The 18,323-nt window shown below is 54.1% G+C and overlaps 1 protein-coding gene across 1 annotated transcript in view; it reads left to right on the top strand.

Moving 5' to 3' along the window:
- The first annotated feature begins 674 nt into the window (after nucleotides 1-674).
- The window catches only part of LOC116957427 (valine--tRNA ligase, mitochondrial-like), an 86,667-nt gene continuing 69,018 nt past the window's right edge, over nucleotides 675-18,323 (top strand). Inside the window, exons 1-8 of the mRNA XM_076056187.1 lie at nucleotides 675-811; nucleotides 1,491-1,575; nucleotides 3,157-3,257; nucleotides 6,873-6,994; nucleotides 10,329-10,395; nucleotides 15,186-15,283; nucleotides 15,468-15,549; nucleotides 16,583-16,702. Of these exons, the coding sequence (XP_075912302.1) occupies nucleotides 764-811; nucleotides 1,491-1,575; nucleotides 3,157-3,257; nucleotides 6,873-6,994; nucleotides 10,329-10,395; nucleotides 15,186-15,283; nucleotides 15,468-15,549; nucleotides 16,583-16,702 (723 nt within the window). The 5' untranslated portion in view covers nucleotides 675-763. The remainder of the gene's footprint in view (nucleotides 812-1,490; nucleotides 1,576-3,156; nucleotides 3,258-6,872; nucleotides 6,995-10,328; nucleotides 10,396-15,185; nucleotides 15,284-15,467; nucleotides 15,550-16,582; nucleotides 16,703-18,323) is intronic.

The following is an 18,323-nucleotide window of genomic DNA, read 5'->3' as shown; positions in this document are numbered from 1 at the left end:
TCTCCACGTGTCTCTGTCTCCCCCTGTCCCAGTCTCCCCTGTCCCAGTCTCCCCTGTCCACGTGTCTCTGTCTCCCCGTGTCCCTGTCTCCCCTGTCCACGTGTCACTGTCTCCACGTGTCTCTGTCTCCACGTGTCTCTGTCTCCCCGTGTCTCTGTCGCCACGTGTCTCTGTCTCCACGTGTCTCTGTCTCCACGTGTCTCCCGAGTCTCTCCCCCCCCCCCCACCACCAACCCCACTTTGTTGTCTGAGATCCGCGATGCTGCAGAGGACGCTGCTCATATCCCTGCGATCCGGGCGGAGGGGACCGTGTCCCTGTCTCTCGGGGAGACACGGGGGTCTGGGGACACGTGGGGGACAGGGAGACACGGGGGGACGCGTGGCTCTGGGGACACGTGGGGGACAGGGAGACACGGGGGGACGCGTGGGTCTGGAGACACGTGGGGGACAGGGAGACACGGGGGGACAGGGAGACACGGGGGGACAGGGAGACACGGGGGGACAGGGAGACACGGGGGGACGTGTGGGTCTGGGGACACGTGGGGGACAGGGAGACACGGGGGGACAGGGGGGTCTGGGGACACGTGGGGGACAGGGGGACACGGGGGGACAGGGAGACACGGGGGGACAGGGAGACACGGGGGGACAGGGGGGTCTGGGGACACGTGGGGGACAGGGAGACACGGGGGGACAGGGAGACACGGGGGGACAGGGGGGCACGGGGGGACAGGGGGACTCTGCTACCCGAGACAGAGCGAACAAGATGAAGAGGCGGCAGCGGCGTTTTGAGGGTCTCGAGGCTGCGTCGGCGGTGAGCCTCCAGACCCCAGTTCGAGATCCGGCCACGGGTTAACAAACCGTCGGTGAACGGTGGTTTACATTAGTAGTGTATAGTGTAGTGTATAGTAGTGTAGTGTATAGTAGTGTAGTGTATATTAGTGTATAGTGTAGTGTATAGTGTAGTGTATAGTGTAGGGTAGTAGTGTAGTGTATAGTGTAGTGTATCGTAGTATATAGTGTAGTGTATAGTAGTGTAGTGTATAGTGTAGTGTATAGTGTAGTGTATAGTAGTGTAGTGTGTGTAGTGTATAGTTGTGTAGTGTATTGTAGTGTATAGTGTCGTGTATAGTAGAGTATAGTGTAGTGTATAGTAGAGTATAGTGTAGTGTATAGTAGTGTATAGTGTATTGTATAGTAGTGTAGTGTGTAGTGTAGTGTATAATAGTGTAGAGTATAGTGTAGTGTATTGTGTAGTGTATAGTAGTGTAGTGTGTAGTATATAGTGTAGTGTGTGTAGTGTATAGTTGTGTAGTGTATAGTGTAGTGTACAATAGTGTAGTGTAGAGTGTAGTGTATAGTATTGCAGTGTATAGTGTAGTGTATTGTAGTGTAGTGTATAGTGTAGTGTAGAGTGTAGTGTGTAGTATTGTCGTGTATAGTGTAGTTATAGTGTATAGTGGAGTTGTTGACTTTTTGAGTTGTTGTGTTAGGAGCTGCCAGGTCGCAGTCGGGAGTTCAAACCCCTGCCGGAGTCGGAGCGATACGAAGTGAACACCAAACCTGGAGACAAGAAAGGTGACCACCAGCACCACCAGCAGCAGCAGCACCACCACCACCAGCACCACCAGCAGCACCAGCACCACCAGCACCACCACTAGCACCACCACCAGCACCACCACTAGCACCACCACTAGCACCACCAGCAGCACCACCAGCACCACCACCAGCAGCAGCACCAGCACCACCAGCAGCACCACCACTAGCAGCACCACCACCAGCACCACCAGCACCACCACCACCAGCACCACCACCAGCACCACCAGCAGCAGCACCAGCAGCACCAGCACCACCAGCACCAACAGCAGCACCAGCACCAGCACCACCACCACCAGCAGCACCACCACCAGCACCAGCACCACCACCACCAGCACCACCACTAGCACCAGCACCACCAGCACCACCAGCACCAGCAGCACCACCACCAGCACCAGCAGCACCAGCACCAGATGACGTTGTTGATGATGACGATGATGATGTTGTTGATGATGATGACGTTGATGATGACGATGATGATGATGACGTTGTTGATGACGTTGTTGTTGATGTTGTTGATGTTGTTGATGATGACGTTGTTGTTGATGTTGTTGATGTTGTTGATGATGTTGTTGATGTTGTTGTTGTTGATGTTGTTGTTGATGTTGTTGTTGTTGATCTTGTTGATGTTGTTGATGTTGATGTTGTTGATGTTGTTGATGATGTTGATGGTGATGTTATTGATGTTGTTGTTGATGTTGTTGATGTTGTTGATGTTGTTGTTGATGATGTTGATGTTGTTGATGTTGTTGATGTTGTTGATGTTGTTGATGTTGTTGATGTTGATGTTGTTGTTGATGTTGTTGATGTTGTTGATGATGTTGTTGTTGTTGATGTTGTTGTTGATGTTGTTGTCGATGTTGTTGATGTTGTTGATGTTGATGTTGTTAATGATGTTGTTGATGTTGATGTTGTTGTTGTTGATGTTGTTGTTGTTGATGTTGTTGATGTTGTTGATGATGTTGTTGATGTTGTTGATGTTGTTGTTGATGTTGTTGATGTTGTTGATGTTGTTGTTGATGTTGTTGATGTTGATGTTGTTGTTGATGTTGTTGTTGTTGATGTTGTTGTTGATGTTGTTGTTGATGATGTTGATGTTGTTGATGTTGTTGATGTTGTTGATGATGTTGATGTTGTTGATGTTGTTGATGTTGTTGATGTTGTTGTTGATGATGTTGTTGTTGTTGATGTTGTTGTTGTTGATGTTGATGTTGTTGTTGTTGATGTTGTTGATGTTGTTGATGATGTTGTTGTTGATGTTGTTGATGTTGTTGTTGATGTTGTTGATGTTGTTGTTGTTGATGTTGTTGTTGATGTTGTTGATGTTGATGTTGTTGTTGATGTTGTTGTTGTTGATGTTGTTGTTGATGTTGTTGTTGTTGATGATGTTGATGTTGTTGATGTTGTTGATGTTGTTGATGATGTTGATGTTGTTGATGTTGTTGATGTTGTTGTTGATGTTGTTGATGTTGTTGTTGATGATGTTGTTGTTGTTGATGTTGTTGTTGTTGATGTTGTTGTTGATGTTGTTGTTGATGTTGTTGATGTTGTTGTTGATGTCAGACACTTCCATCCCACTGCCCCGGAGTTTCAGCCCTCGCTTCGTCGAGGCCGCGTGGGGGCCCTGGTGGGAGAAGCAGGGCTTCTTCTCTCCCGAGTACCACGTGAGTACCTCGCGAGTACCACGTGAGTACTTAACACGAGTACCACGTGAGTACTTCACACGTACCACGTGAGTACTTAACACGAGTACCACGTGAGTACTTCAAGAGTACCACGTGAGTACTTCACACGAGTACCACGTGAGTACCTCACACGAGTACCACGTGAGTACCTCACGAGTGCCACGTGAGTACTTCACACGAGTACCACGTGAGTACATGACGAGCACCACGTGAGTACCTCACGAGTACCACGTGAGTACTTCACGAGTACCACGTGAGTACTTCACGAGTACCACGTGAGTACCTCACACGAGTACCACGTGAGTACCTCGCGAGTACCACGTGAGTACCTCACGCGAGTACCACGTGAGTACTTCACACGAGTACCACGTGAGTACTTCACACGAGTACCACGTGAGTACCTCAATAGTACCACGTGAGTACATGACGAGTACCACGTGAGTACTTCACACGTACCACGTGAGTACTTCACACGAGTACCACGTGAGTACTTAACACGAGTACCACGTGAGTACTTCACACGTACCACGGGAGTACTTAACACGAGTACCACGTGAGTACTTCACACGTACCACGTGAGTACCTCACACGAGTACCACGTGAGTACTTCACACGTGCCACGTGAGTACTTCACACGAGTACCACGTGAGTACTTCACACGAGTACCACGTGAGTACTTCAAGAGTACCACGTGAGTACTTCACACGAGTACCACGTGAGTACTTCACACGTACCACGTGAGTACTTCACACGTACCACGTGAGTACATCAAGAGTACCACCTGATTACTTCACACGAGTACCACCTGATTACTTCACACGAGTACCACGTGAGTACCTCACACGAGTACCACGTGAGTACTTCACGAGTACCACGTGAGTACCTCACACGAGTACCACGTGAGTACCTCACGAGTACCACGTGAGTACCACGTGAGTACATCAAGAGTACCACGTGAGTACTTCACGAGTACCACGTGAGTACCTCACGAGTACCACGTGAGTACTTCACACGAGTACCACGTGAGTACTTCACACGAGTACCACGTGAGTACTTCACGAGTACCACGTGAGTACTTCACATGTACCACGTGAGTACTTCACACGAGTACCACGTGAGTACTTCACACGAGTACCACGTGAGTACTTCACACGAGTACCACGTGAGTACTTCACACGAGTACCACGTGAGTACATCAAGAGTACCAGGTGAGTACTTCACACGAGTACTACGTGAGTACTTCACACGAGTACCACGTGAGTACATCAAGAGTACCACGTGAGTACTTCACACGAGTGCCGTGTGAGAACTTCACACGAGCACCACGTGAGTACTTCACACGAGTACCACGTGAGTACTTCACGAGTACCACGTGAGTACTTCACATGTACCACGTGAGTACTTCACACGAGTACCACGTGAGTACTTCACATGACTGCCACGTGAGAACTTCACGAGTACCACGTGAGTACTTCAAGAGTACCACGTGAGTACTTCACACGAGTACCACGTGAGTACATCACACGAGTACCACGTGAGTACTTCACGCGTACCACGTGAGTACTTCAAGAGTACCACGTGAGTACTTCACACGAGTACCACGTGAGTACATCAAGAGTACCACGTGAGTACTTCACGAGTACCACGTGAGTACGTCACGTGTCTCTCTGTGTCTCCCTGTGTCTTCGCGTCTCTCCCTGTGTTTCCCTGTGTCTCCCCGTGTCTCCCTGTGTCTCCCTGTGTCTCCACGTGTCTCACCGTGTCTCCCCGTGTCTCCCTGTGTCTCCGCGTCTCTCCCTGTGTCTCTGCGTGTCTCCCTGTATCTCCCTGTATCTCCCTGTATCTCCCTGTGTCTCCCCGTGTCTCCCCGTGTCTCCCTGTGTCTCCGCGTCTCTCCCTGTGTCTCCCCGTGTCTCACCGTGTCTCCCCGTGTCTCCCTGTGTCTCCGCGTCTCTCCCTGTGTCTCCACGTGTCTCAGGATCGTTTCCCCCACTGTGTCTCCACCTCCTTCTCCCTGTGTCTCCCCGTGTCTCCCCGTGTCTCCCTGTGTCTCTGCGTGTCTCCGCGTGTCTTCCTGTGTCTCCACGTGTATCCCTGTGTCTCTGCGTGTCTCCCTGTGTCTCCCCGTGTCTCCCTGTGTCTCCCCGTGTCTCCCTGTATCTCCCTGTGTCTCCGCGTGTCTTCCTGTATCTCCCTGTGTCTCTCTGTGTCTCCCTGTGTCTCCACCTGTCTCCCTGTGTCTCCCCGTGTCCCCCCGTGTCTCACCGTGTCTCCCCGTGTCTCCCTGTATCTCCCTGTGTCTCCGCGTGTCTTCCTGTATCTCCCTGTGTCTCACCGTGTCTCACCGTGTCTCCCCGTATCTCCCTGTGTCTCACCGTGTCTCACCGTGTCTCCCCGTGTCTCCCTGTGTCTCTGCGTGTCTCCGCGTGTCTTCCTGTGTCTCCCCGTGTCTCCCTGTGTCTCTGCGTGTCTCCCTGTGTCTCCCCGTGTCTCCCTGTGTCACCGCGTATCTCTGCGTGTCTCCCTGTGTCTCCCTGTGTCTCCCTGTGTCTCTGCGTGTCTCTCTGTGTCTCCCTGTGTCTCCACGTGTCTCCCTGTGTCTCCCCGTGTCCCCCCGTGTCTCACCGTGTCTCCCCGTGTCTCCCTGTATCTCCCTGTGTCTCCCCGTGTCTCCCTGTATCTCCCTGTGTCTCCCCGTGTCTCCCCGTGTCTCCCTGTGTCTCCCCGTGTCTCCCTGTATCTCCCTGTGTCTCCGCGTGTCTTCCTGTATCTCCCTGTGTCTCCCCGTGTCCCCCCGTGTCTCACCGTGTCTCCCCGTGTCTCCCTGTATCTCCCTGTGTCTCTGCGTGTCTCTCTGTGTCTCCCTGTGTCTCCCCGTGTCCCCCCGTGTCTCACCGTGTCTCCCCGTGTCTCCCTGTATCTCCCTGTGTCTCCGCGTGTCTTCCTGTATCTCCCTGTGTCTCACCGTGTCTCCCCGTGTCTCACCGTGTCTCTCTGTGTCTCCCTGTGTCTCCCTGTGTCTCTGCGTGTCTCTCTGTGTCTCACCATGTCTCACCGTGTCCCCCCGTGTCCCCCCGTGTCTCCCCGTGTCTCCCCGTGTCTCCCTGTATCTCCCTGTGTCTTCCTGTATCTCCCTGTGTCTCACCGTGTCTCCCCGTGTCTCCCTGTATCTCCCTGTGTCTCCCCGTGTCTCCCTGTATCTCCCTGTGTCTCCCCGTGTCTCCCTGTGTCTCACCGTGAATCCCCGTGACTCCCCGTGTCTCCCTTTGTCTCTGTGTGTCTCCACGTGTCTCCTTGTGTCTCCACGTGTCTCCCTGTGTCTCTGCGTGTCTCCCTGTGTTTCCCTGTGTATCCCTGTGTCTCCCTGTGTCTCTGCGTGTCTGACTGTATCTCCCTGTGTCTCCCCGTGTCTCCCTGTATCTCCCTGTGTCTCCGCGTGTCTTCCTGTTCTCCCTGTGTCTCACCGTGTCTCACCGTGTCTCCCCGTGTCTCCCCGTGTCTCCCTGTATCTCCCTGTGTCTCCCCGTGTCTTCCTGTATCTCCCTGTGTCTCACCGTGTCTCCCCGTGTCTCCCCGTGTGTCCGCGTGTCTCAGGATCGTCTCCCCCACCGTGTCTCCACTTCCTTCTCCCTGTGTCTCCCTCCACCCAACGTCACGGGGACTCTGCACCTCGGACACGCTCTCACCGCTGCCTTGCAAGATGCGTTAGCTCGCTGGTGAGCTTACCCCACCCACTCACTCACTCACCCACCCACCCACGCACTCACTCACCCACTCACTCACTCACCCACTCACCCACTCACTCACTCACTCACTCACCCACTCACTCACTCACCCACTCACTCACTCACCCACTCACTCACTCACCCACTCACCCACTCACTCACTCACCCACTCACTCACTCACCCACTCACTCACTCACCCACTCACTCACTCACCCACTCACTCACTCACTCCCCACTCACTCACTCACCCACGCTCTCACCGCTGCCTTGCAAGATGCGTTAGCTCGCTGGTGAGCTGACCCCACCCGCTCATTCACTCACTCGCTCACTCACTCACCCACTCACTCACCCACCCACTCACTCACCCACCCGCTCACTCACCCACTCACCCACTCACTCACCCACCCACTCACCGCTGCCTTGCAAGATGCGTTAGCTCGCTGGTGAGCTTACCCCACCCGCTCACCCACACACCCACTCACTCACCCACTCACTCACCCACTCACTCACTCACTCACCCACTCACTCACCCACCCACTCACCCACTCACTCACTGACTCACCCACTCACTCACTCACCCACTCGCTCACTCACCCACTCGCTCACTCACTCACCCACTCACTCACTCACCCACACACTCACTCGCTCACTCACTCACCCACTCACTCACCCACCCACCCACCCACTCACTCACCCACTCATTCACTCACCCACTCACTCACCCACCCACTCACTCACTCACTCGCTCACTCACCCACTCACTTACTCACTCACCCACTCACTCACTCACCCACTCACTCACTCACCCACTCACTCACTCACCCACTCAATCACCGCTGCCTTGCAAGATGCGTTAGCTCGCTGGTGAGCTGACCCCACCCGCTCACCCACACACACACACACCCGCTCACTCACTCTCTCGCTCACACACTCACTCACTCACCCACCCACTCACTCACTCACTCACCTACTCGCTCACTGACTCACCCACTCACTCACTCACCCACTCGCTCACTCACCCACTCGCTCACTCACTCACCCACTCACTCACTCACTCACCCACACACTCACTCGCTCACTCACTCACCCACTCACTCACCCACCCACCCACCCACTCACTCACCCACTCATTCACTCACCCACTCACTCACTCACCCACCCACTCACTCACTCACTTGCTCACTCACCCACTCACTTACTCACTCACCCACTCACTCACTCATCCACTCACTCACTCACTCACCCACTCACTCACTCACCCACTCACCGCTGCCTTGCAAGATGCGTTAGCTCGCTGGTGAGCTGACCCCACCCGCTCACCCACACACACCCACTCGCTCACTCACTCTCTCGCTCACACACTCACTCACTCACCCACCCACTCACTCACTCACCTACTCGCTCACTGACTCACCCACTCACTCACTCACCCACTCGCTCACTCACCCACTCACCCACTCACTCACTCGCTCACTCACCCACCCACTCACTCACTCACTCACCTACTCGCTCACTGACTCACCCACTCACTCACCCACTCGCTCACTCACGCACTCACTCACTCACTCACCCACTCACTCACTCACTCACCCACTCACTCACCCACTCACTCACCCACTCACCCACTCACTCACTCACCCACTCACTCACTCATTCACCCACTCACCCACCCACTCGCTCACTCACTCACTTTACTCACCGCTGCCTTGCAAGATGCGTTAGCTCGCTGGTGAGCTTACCCCACCCGCTCGCTCACCCACCCACCCACCCACTCACCCACCCGCTCAACAACTCACTCGCTCACTCGCTCACTCACTCACCCACTCACTCACTCACTCACCCACCCACCCACTCACCCACCCGCTCACCCACTCACTCGCTCACTTACTCTCTCGCTCACCCACTCACTCACCCACCCACCCACTCACTCATTCACTCACTCGCCCACTCACTCACTCACCCACCCACCCACCCACTCATTCACCTACTCTCTCACTCGCTCACCCACTCGCTCACTCACCCGTTCGCTCACCCTCTCACTCACTCGCTCACCCGCTCACTCACTCACTCGCTCACCCGCTCACTCGCTCACCTACTCATTCCCTCACCTACTCACTCACCAACTCTTTCATCCACCCTCTCACTCACCCACTCACTCACTCACCCGCTCACTCACCCTCTCACTCACCCTCTCACCCGCTCACTCACACACTCACTCACCCACTCACTCACCTACTCACTCATCGACCCACACACCCACCCTCTGACCCACTCACCTACCCATTCACTCACCCACTCACCCGCACACTCACCCACCCACCTGCTCACTCAACCATCTACCCGCTCACTCACCCTCTCACTCACTCGCTCACCCGCTCACCCGCTCACTCACTCGCTCACTCGCTCACCCGCTCACTCGCTCACCTACTCATTCCCTCACCTACTCACTCACTAACTCTTTCATCCACCCTCTCACTCACCCACTCAATCACTCACCCGCTCACTCACCCGCTCACTCACCCTCTCACTCACCCTCTCACCCACTCACCCGCTCACTCACACACTCACTCACCCACTCACTCATCCACCCACACACCCACCCTCTGACCCACTCACCTACCCATTCACTCACCCACTCACCCGCTCACTCAGCCACCCACCCGCTCACCCACCCGCCTGCCTGCCAGCCACCGTGATGATGATGTGAGAGAGAGACGCTCACTCCAAATATACAGCAGGCGGCAGGGTTGGGATTGAACCCACGACCTCCTGTATACCGGGCGAGGTAGTTAACATCTCCTAGCCACCGTCACGCCAATTGCCCTTGTGTGTGGGTGTGTGTCTGTGTGTGTGTGTCTGTGTGTGTGGGTGTGTGTCACTGTGTGTGTGTCTGTGTGTGTGGGTGTGTGTCACTGTGTGTGTGTGTCTGTGTGTGTGGGTGTGTGTCACTGTGTGTGTGTGTCTGTGTGTGTGGGTGTGTGTCACTGTGTGTGTGTCTGTGTGGGGAGCGGTAGTGTAGCGGTTAGCGCTACGCTGCGCTATGAACCTGGCGACCCGGGTTCGATTCCCGCTCACGGCCAACACCAGTGACGATTATCTGAACCGGTCCCGGGCCTCCCCTAGGTCGACTCAGCCTCAAATGAGTACCTGGTGCGGTGTGTAAACATCGCCACTAGGGAGACAAAGACGGTCGGGCGTGGTGCTGGCCACCCACCCCCTCGTGTGCCGTGCCGGCCTTTATAGGTGCTGCTGCTCGCTAACAGCACTTGCCCCTACAGTCTGGTCAGGGGGATCTTTGTCTTTATCTTTGTGTGTGTGGGTCAGGCATCGCATGCAGGGACACAGGGTGGTGTGGGTGCCTAGCAGGGACCACGCGGGCATCGCCACGCAGGTGATTACACAACAGCCACAACAACCACAACAACAACAACAACCACAACAGCCACAACAACAAGCACAACAGCTACAACAACAACCACAACAACAACCACAACAACAACCACCACAACAACCACCACAACAACAACCACAACAACCACAACAACAACAACCACAACAGCCACAACAACAACCACAACAGCCACAACAACAACCACAACAACCACAACAACAACAACCACAACAACAACCACAACAACACCAACAACAACAACCACAACCACAACAGCCACAACAACAAGCACAACAGCTACAACAACAACCACAACAACAACCACAACAACAACCACCACAACAACCACCACAACAACCACAACAACAACCACAACAACCACAACAACCACAACAGCCACAACAACAACCACAACAGCCACAACAACAACCACAACAGCTACAACAACAACAACAACCACAACCACCACAACCACCACAACAACCACAACAACCACAACAACAACCACAACAACAGCCACAACAACAACCACAACAGCTACAACAACAACCACAACAACCACAACCACCACAACAACCACAACAACCACAACAACAACAACCACAACAACCACAACAACAACCACAACAACAACAACAACCACAACAGCCACAACAACAACAACCACAACAGCTACAACAACAACCACAACAGCCACAACAACAACCACAACAGCTACAACAACTACAACAGCTACAACAACAACAGCCACAACAACTACAACAACCACAACCACAACAACAACCACAACAACCACAACAACCACAACAACCACAATAACAACAACCACAACAACAACCACAACAACAACCACAACAACCACAACAACAACCACAACAGCCACAACAACAACCACAACCAGAACAGCTACAACAACAACAACAACCACAACAACCACAACAACCACCACAACAACCACCACAACAACCACCACAACAACCACCACAACAACAACAACAACCACAACAACCACAACAACAACCACAACAACAACCACAACAACCACAACAACCACAACAACAACAACAACCACAACAACCAGAACCACAACAACAACCACAACAACAACCACAACAACCACAACAACAACCACAACAGCCACAACATCAACCACAACAGCTACAACAACCACAACAACCACAACCACCACAACAACCACAACAACAACCACAACCACAACAACAACCACAACAACAACCACAACAACAACCACAACAACAACCACCACAACAACCACAACAACAACCACAACAACAACAACCACAACAGCCACAACATCAACCACAACAGCTACAACAACCACAACAACCACAACCACCACAACAACCACAACAACCACAACAACAACCACAACAACAACCACAACAGCTACAACCACAACAGCTACAACCACAACAACAACCACAACAACAACCACAACAACAACCACAACAACAACCACAACAACAACCACAACAACAACCACCACAACAACCACAACAACCACAACAACCACAACAACAACAACCACAACAGCCACAACATCAACCACCACAACAACCACAACAACCACAACAACAACAACCACAACAACCAGAACCAAAACAACAACCACAACAACAACCACAACACCCACAACAACAACAACCACAACAGCCACAACATCAACCACAACAGCCACAACATCAACCACAACAGCCACAACAACCACAACAACCACAACCACCACAACAACCACAACAACCACAACCACAACAACAACCACAACAACAACCACAACAACAACCACCACAACAACCACAACAACCACAACAACCACAACAGCCACAACAACCACAACAGCTACAACAACAACCACAACAGCCACAACAACAACCACAACAGCTACAACAACTACAACAGCTACAACAACAACAGCCACAACAACTACAACAACCACAACCACAACAACAACCACAACAACCACAACAACCACAACCACAACCACAACAACAACCACAACAACAACCACCACAACAACCACAACAACAACCACAACAACCACAACAACAACAACCACAACAGCCACAACAACAACCACAACCAGAACAGCTACAACAACAACCACAACAACCACAACAACCACAACAACCACCACAACAACAACAACCACAACAGCCACAACATCAACCACAACAGCCACAACATCAACCACAACAGCCACAACAACCACAACAACCACAACCACCACAACAACCACAACAACCACAACAACAACCACAACCACAACAACAACCACAACAACAACCACAACAACAACCACCACAACAACCACAACAACAACCACAACAACCACAACAACAACAACCACAACAGCCACAACATCAACCACAACAGCTACAACAACCACAACAACCACAACCACCACAACAACCACAACAACCACAACAACACGACGGTGACGACGATGACGGATGAGCCCCTTCGTCGAGCTCTCGTTTGGGAAAGCTTCGCCTTGTACACTGTGTGTGTGTACACGTGTGTACTTGTGTGTGTGTACACGTGTGTGTACACGTGTGTGTGTGTACACGTGTGTGTGTGTACACGTGTGTGTGTGTACACGTGTACCTGTGTGTGTACACGTGTGTACTTGTGTGTGTACACGTGTGTGTGTGTGTACACGTGTGTGTGTGTACACATGTGTGTGTGTACACGTGTGTGTACTTGTGTGTGTACACTTGTGTACTTGTGTGTGTACACGTATGTACCTGTGTGTGTACACGTATGTACGTACCTGTGTGTACCTGTGTGTGTACACGTGTGTACTTGTGTGTGTACACGTGTGTACTTGTGTGTGTACACGTGTGTACTTGTGTGTATACACGTGTGTACTTGTGTGTGTACACGTGTGTACTTGTGTGTACACGTGTGTACCTGTGTGTGTACACGTGTGCACTTGTGTGTGTACACGTGTGTGTATACGTGTGTACTTGTGTGTACACGTGTGTACTTGTGTGTGTACACGTGTGTACTTGTGTGTGTGTACACGTGTGTACCTGTGTGTACTTGTGTGTGTGTGTGTACACGTGTGTACATACCTGTGTGTACCTGTGTGTGTGTGTACCTGTGTGTGTGTACACGTGTGTACCTGTGTGTGTACTTGTGTGTGTACACGTGTGTACACGTGTGTACATGTGTGTGTGTACACGTGTGTACGTACCTGTGTGTATGCACACGTGTGTGTACCTGTGTGTGTACACGTGTGTGTACCTGTGTATACTTGTGTACCTGTGTACGTGTACGTGTGTACCTGTGTACGTGTGTGTGTGTACCTGTGTGTGTACCTGTGTGTACACGTGTGTACCTGTGTGTGTACACGTGTGTGTGTGTGTATACATGTGTGTGTACGTGTGTGTACTTGTGTGTACACGTGTGTACTTGTGTGTACACGTGTGTACCTGTGTGTGTACACGTGTGTACTTGTGTGTGTACACATGTGTACTTGTGTGTGTACACATGTGTACTTGTGTGTGTACACATGTGTACTTGTGTGTGTTCACATGTGTACCTGTGTGTGTGTACACGTGTATACCTGTGTGTGTGTACACGTGTGTACCTGTGTGTACTTGTGTGCATGTGTGTACACGTGTGTACCTGTGTGTACTTGTGTGTGTGTGTACCTGTGTGTGTGTGTGTACCTGTGTGTACACGTGTGTACCTGTGTGTGTACTTGTGTGTGTACACGTGTGTACACGTGTGTACCTGTGTGTGTGTACACGTGTGTACCTGTGTGTGTACACGTGTGTACCTGTGTGTACTTGTGTGTGTGTGTACACGTGTGTACATACCTGTGTGTACCTGTGTGTGTGTGTGTACCTGTGTGTGTGTGTACCTGTGTGTGTGTACCTGTGTGTACACGTGTGTACCTGTGTGTGTACTTGTGTGTGTACACGTGTGTACACGTGTGTACCTGTGTGTGTGTACACGTGTGTACGTACCTGTGTGTACCTGTGTGTGTGTACACGTGTGTACCTGTGTGTGTACACGTGTGTGTACACATGTGTGTACACGTGTGTGTACCTGTGTGTACACGTGTGTGTACCTGTGTATACTTGTGTACCTGTGTACGTGTACGTGTGTACCTGTGTACGTGTGTGTGTACCTGTGTGTGTACCTGTGTGTACACGTGTGTACCTGTGTGTGTACACGTGTGTGTGTACATGTGTGTGTGTGTGTGTGTACTTGTGTGTGTGTGTACTTGTGTGTGTGTGTACTTGTGTGTGTGTGTACGTGTGTGTGTGTGTACTTGTGTGTGTGTGTATACTTGTGTGTACGTGTGCGTGTGTGTGTACGTGTGCGTGTGTGTGTACGTGTGCGTGTGTGTATACGTGTGCGTGTACTTGTGTGTGTACTTGGGTGTGTGTGTACTTGGGTGTGTGTACGTGTGTGTGTACGTGTGTGTGGGGAGCGGTAGTGTAGCGGTTAGCGCTACGCTGCGCTATGAACCTGGCGACCCGGGTTCGATTCCCGCTCACGGCCAACACCAGTGACGATTATCTGAACCGGTCCCGGGCCTCCCCTAGGTCGACTCAGCTCAAATGAGTTACCTGGTGCGGGTGTGTGGTAAACATCGCCACCGGGGGAGACAAAGGCGGCCGGGCGTGCGTGGTGGTGCTGGCCACCCACCCCCTCGTGTACCGTTACCGGCCTTCATAGGTGCTCGCTAACAGCACTTGCCCCCTGCAGTCCGTCACAGGCTACGACGGGGGACCTTTGTCTTTGTGCGTGCTCAGGTGGTGGTTGAACGTCACCTGGCGAAGGAGCGGGGTCTGAATCGTCACCAGCTGGGCCGTGACGAGTTCCTCAGGGAGACCCGTCACTGGGCGGACACGTGAGTCGCACAGCAGACAAAGCTCCCCCGGGTAGCCTCTTGGCAGGCGGCGGTCGGGGCAAAGTGCTGTTAGTAGCGCGGAGCAGGGGGTGGGGTGGCCGGCAAAGCCAGGCCCCCGGGCCGCCTTTGTCTTCCCGGTGTTGACGTCAGCTACGCAACCACAGCCGCCACTCTCTGTGTGCAGGAAGGGGGTGCAGATTTACTCCCAGCTGCGGAGTCTCGGAGCCTCGCTGGACTGGAGCAGGGACAGGTTCACCATGGACGAGGTGAGGGGCACGCTCCCACGCTTAGCCACACACGCTCGCACGCACACGCTCACCCACACGCTCACCCACACGCTCACCCACACGCTCACGCACACGCTCGCACACACGCTCACCCACACGCTCACCCACACGCTCGCACGCACTCGCCCACACGCTCACCCACCCGCTCACCCACACGCTCCCACGCTTAGCCACACACGCTCGCACGCACACGCTCACCCACCCGCTCACCCACACGCTCACCCACACGCTCGCACGCACGCTCACCCACACGCTCACGCACACACGCTCACCCACACGCTCACCCACACGCTCACCCACACGCTCACGCACACACTCGCCCACACGCTCACCCACCCGCTCACCCACCCGCCCGCACGCACGCTCACCCACACGCTCACCCACCTGCTCACCCACACACTCACCCACACGCTCACCCACACGCTCGCACACACGCTCACCCACACGCTCACGCACACGCTCGCCCACACGCTCACCCACCCGCTCACCCACCCGCCCGCACGCTCACCCACCTGCTCACCCACACACTCACCCACCCGCCCACACGCTCACCCACACGCTCGCTCACACACTCACCGACACACTCACCCACACACTCGCCCAACCGCCCGCACGCTCACCCACACGCTCGCCCACACGCTCACCCACCCGCTCACCCACACGCTCACCCACCCGCTCACCCACCCGCTCACCCACACGCTCACCCACACGCTCACCCACCCGCTCACCCACACACTCGCCCACACGCTCACCCACCCGCTCACCCACCCACCCACACGCTCACCCACCCGCCCGCACGCTCACCCACCTGCTAACCCACACGCTCACCCACCCGCTCACCCACCCACCCGCCTGCACGCTCACTCACTCACCCTCCCACCCGCTCACCATGTGTTAAGTGTCCCCTTGTCTCCCTGTGTGTCCCCCATTTCTCTCCCCGTGCCCCCCCCCCGTGCCCCCCCATGCCCCCCCGTGCCCCCCCCCCCCGTGCCCCCCCCCCCCATGCCCCCAGGGGTTCTCGCGAGCGGTGAGGGAGGCGTTTGTGCGTCTGCACGAGGCCGGGCTGCTCCAGCGAGGGGAGCGGCTCGTCAACTGGAGTTGTCAGCTCCGCTCGGCCATCTCGGACGAGGAGGTGCGGGAGGACGCTCACCGCTCACTCACTCACCACTCACCACTCACTCACCACTCACTCACTCACCACTCACTCACTCACTCACCACTCACTCACCACTCACTCACCACTCACTCACCACACGCTCATCACTCACCGCTCACTCACCACTCGCTCACCACTCACTCACCACTCACTCACCACTCACCACTCACTCACCACTCACTCACCGCTCACTCACTCACCACTCACTCACCACTCACTCACCACTCACTCACCACTCGCTCACCACTCACTCACCACTCACTCACCACTCACTCACCACACGCTTACCACTCACTCACCACTCACTCACCACTCACCGCTCGCTCACCGCTCGCTCACCGCTCACTCACTCACCACTCGCTCACCACTCACTCACCACTCACTCACCACTCACTCACCACACGCTCATCACTCACCGCTCACTCACCACTCGCTCACCACTCGCTCACCACTCACTCACCACTCACTCACCACTCACTCACCACACGCTCATCACTCACCGCTCACTCACCACTCGCTCACCACTCACTCACCACTCACTCACCACTCACCACACGCTTACCACTCACTCACCACTCACCGCTCACTCACCACTCTCTCACCACTCACTCACCGCTCACCACTCACTCACTCACCGCTCACTCACCACTCTCTTACCACTCACTCACCACTCACTCATCACTCACCACTCACTCACCACTCACTCACCACTCACTCACCACTCACCACTCACTCACCACTCACTCACCACTCACTCACCACTCTCTTACCACTCACTCACCACTCACTCATCACTCGCCACTCACTCACCACTCACTCGCTCACCGCTCGCTCACCACTCGCTTACCACTCACTCACCACTCGCTCACCACTCGCTCACCACTCACCACTCACTCACCACTCACCACTCACTCACCACTCACTCATCACTCACCACTCACTCACCACTCACTCACTCACTCACCACTCACTCACTCACCGCTCGCTCACCACTCACTTACCAAACACTCACCGCACACTCACTCACTCACTCACCACTCACTCACTCACTTACCACTCACTCGCTCACCGCTCGCTCACCACTCGCTTACCACTCACACACCACTCACTCACCACTCACTCACCACTCACTCACACACCACTCACTCACCACTCACTCACACACCACTCACTCACCACTCACTCACTCGCTCACTCACTCACTCGCTCACACACTCACTCACTCACCACTAACTTACTCGCTCACACACTCACTCACCACTCACTCACTCACCACTCGCTCACTCACTCACCACTCACTCACTCACTCACCACTCACTCACTCACTCACCACTCACTCACCACTCACCACTCACTCACCACTCACTCATCACTCACCACTCACTCACCACTCACTCACTCACTCACCACTCACTCACTCACCGCTCGCTCACCACTCACTCACCAAACACTCACCGCACACTCACCCCCCTACCCTCCCTCACACCCCCCCCACCCACCCCCGCTAAGAGGGGGAGGAGGAGGGGGAGGAGGGGGGGGAGGAGGGGGTAGGGGGAGGAGGAGGAGGGGGAGGAGGAGGAGGGGGAGGAGGGAGGGG

Source organism: Petromyzon marinus, chromosome 74, assembly GCF_048934315.1.
Source record: "Petromyzon marinus isolate PM22_M1 ecotype Great Lakes invasive population chromosome 74, UKy_Petmar_22M1.pri1.0, whole genome shotgun sequence".
Classification (NCBI taxonomy): Eukaryota; Metazoa; Chordata; class Hyperoartia; order Petromyzontiformes; family Petromyzontidae; genus Petromyzon; species Petromyzon marinus.
This window is presented reverse-complemented; position numbering and strand designations above follow the sequence as displayed.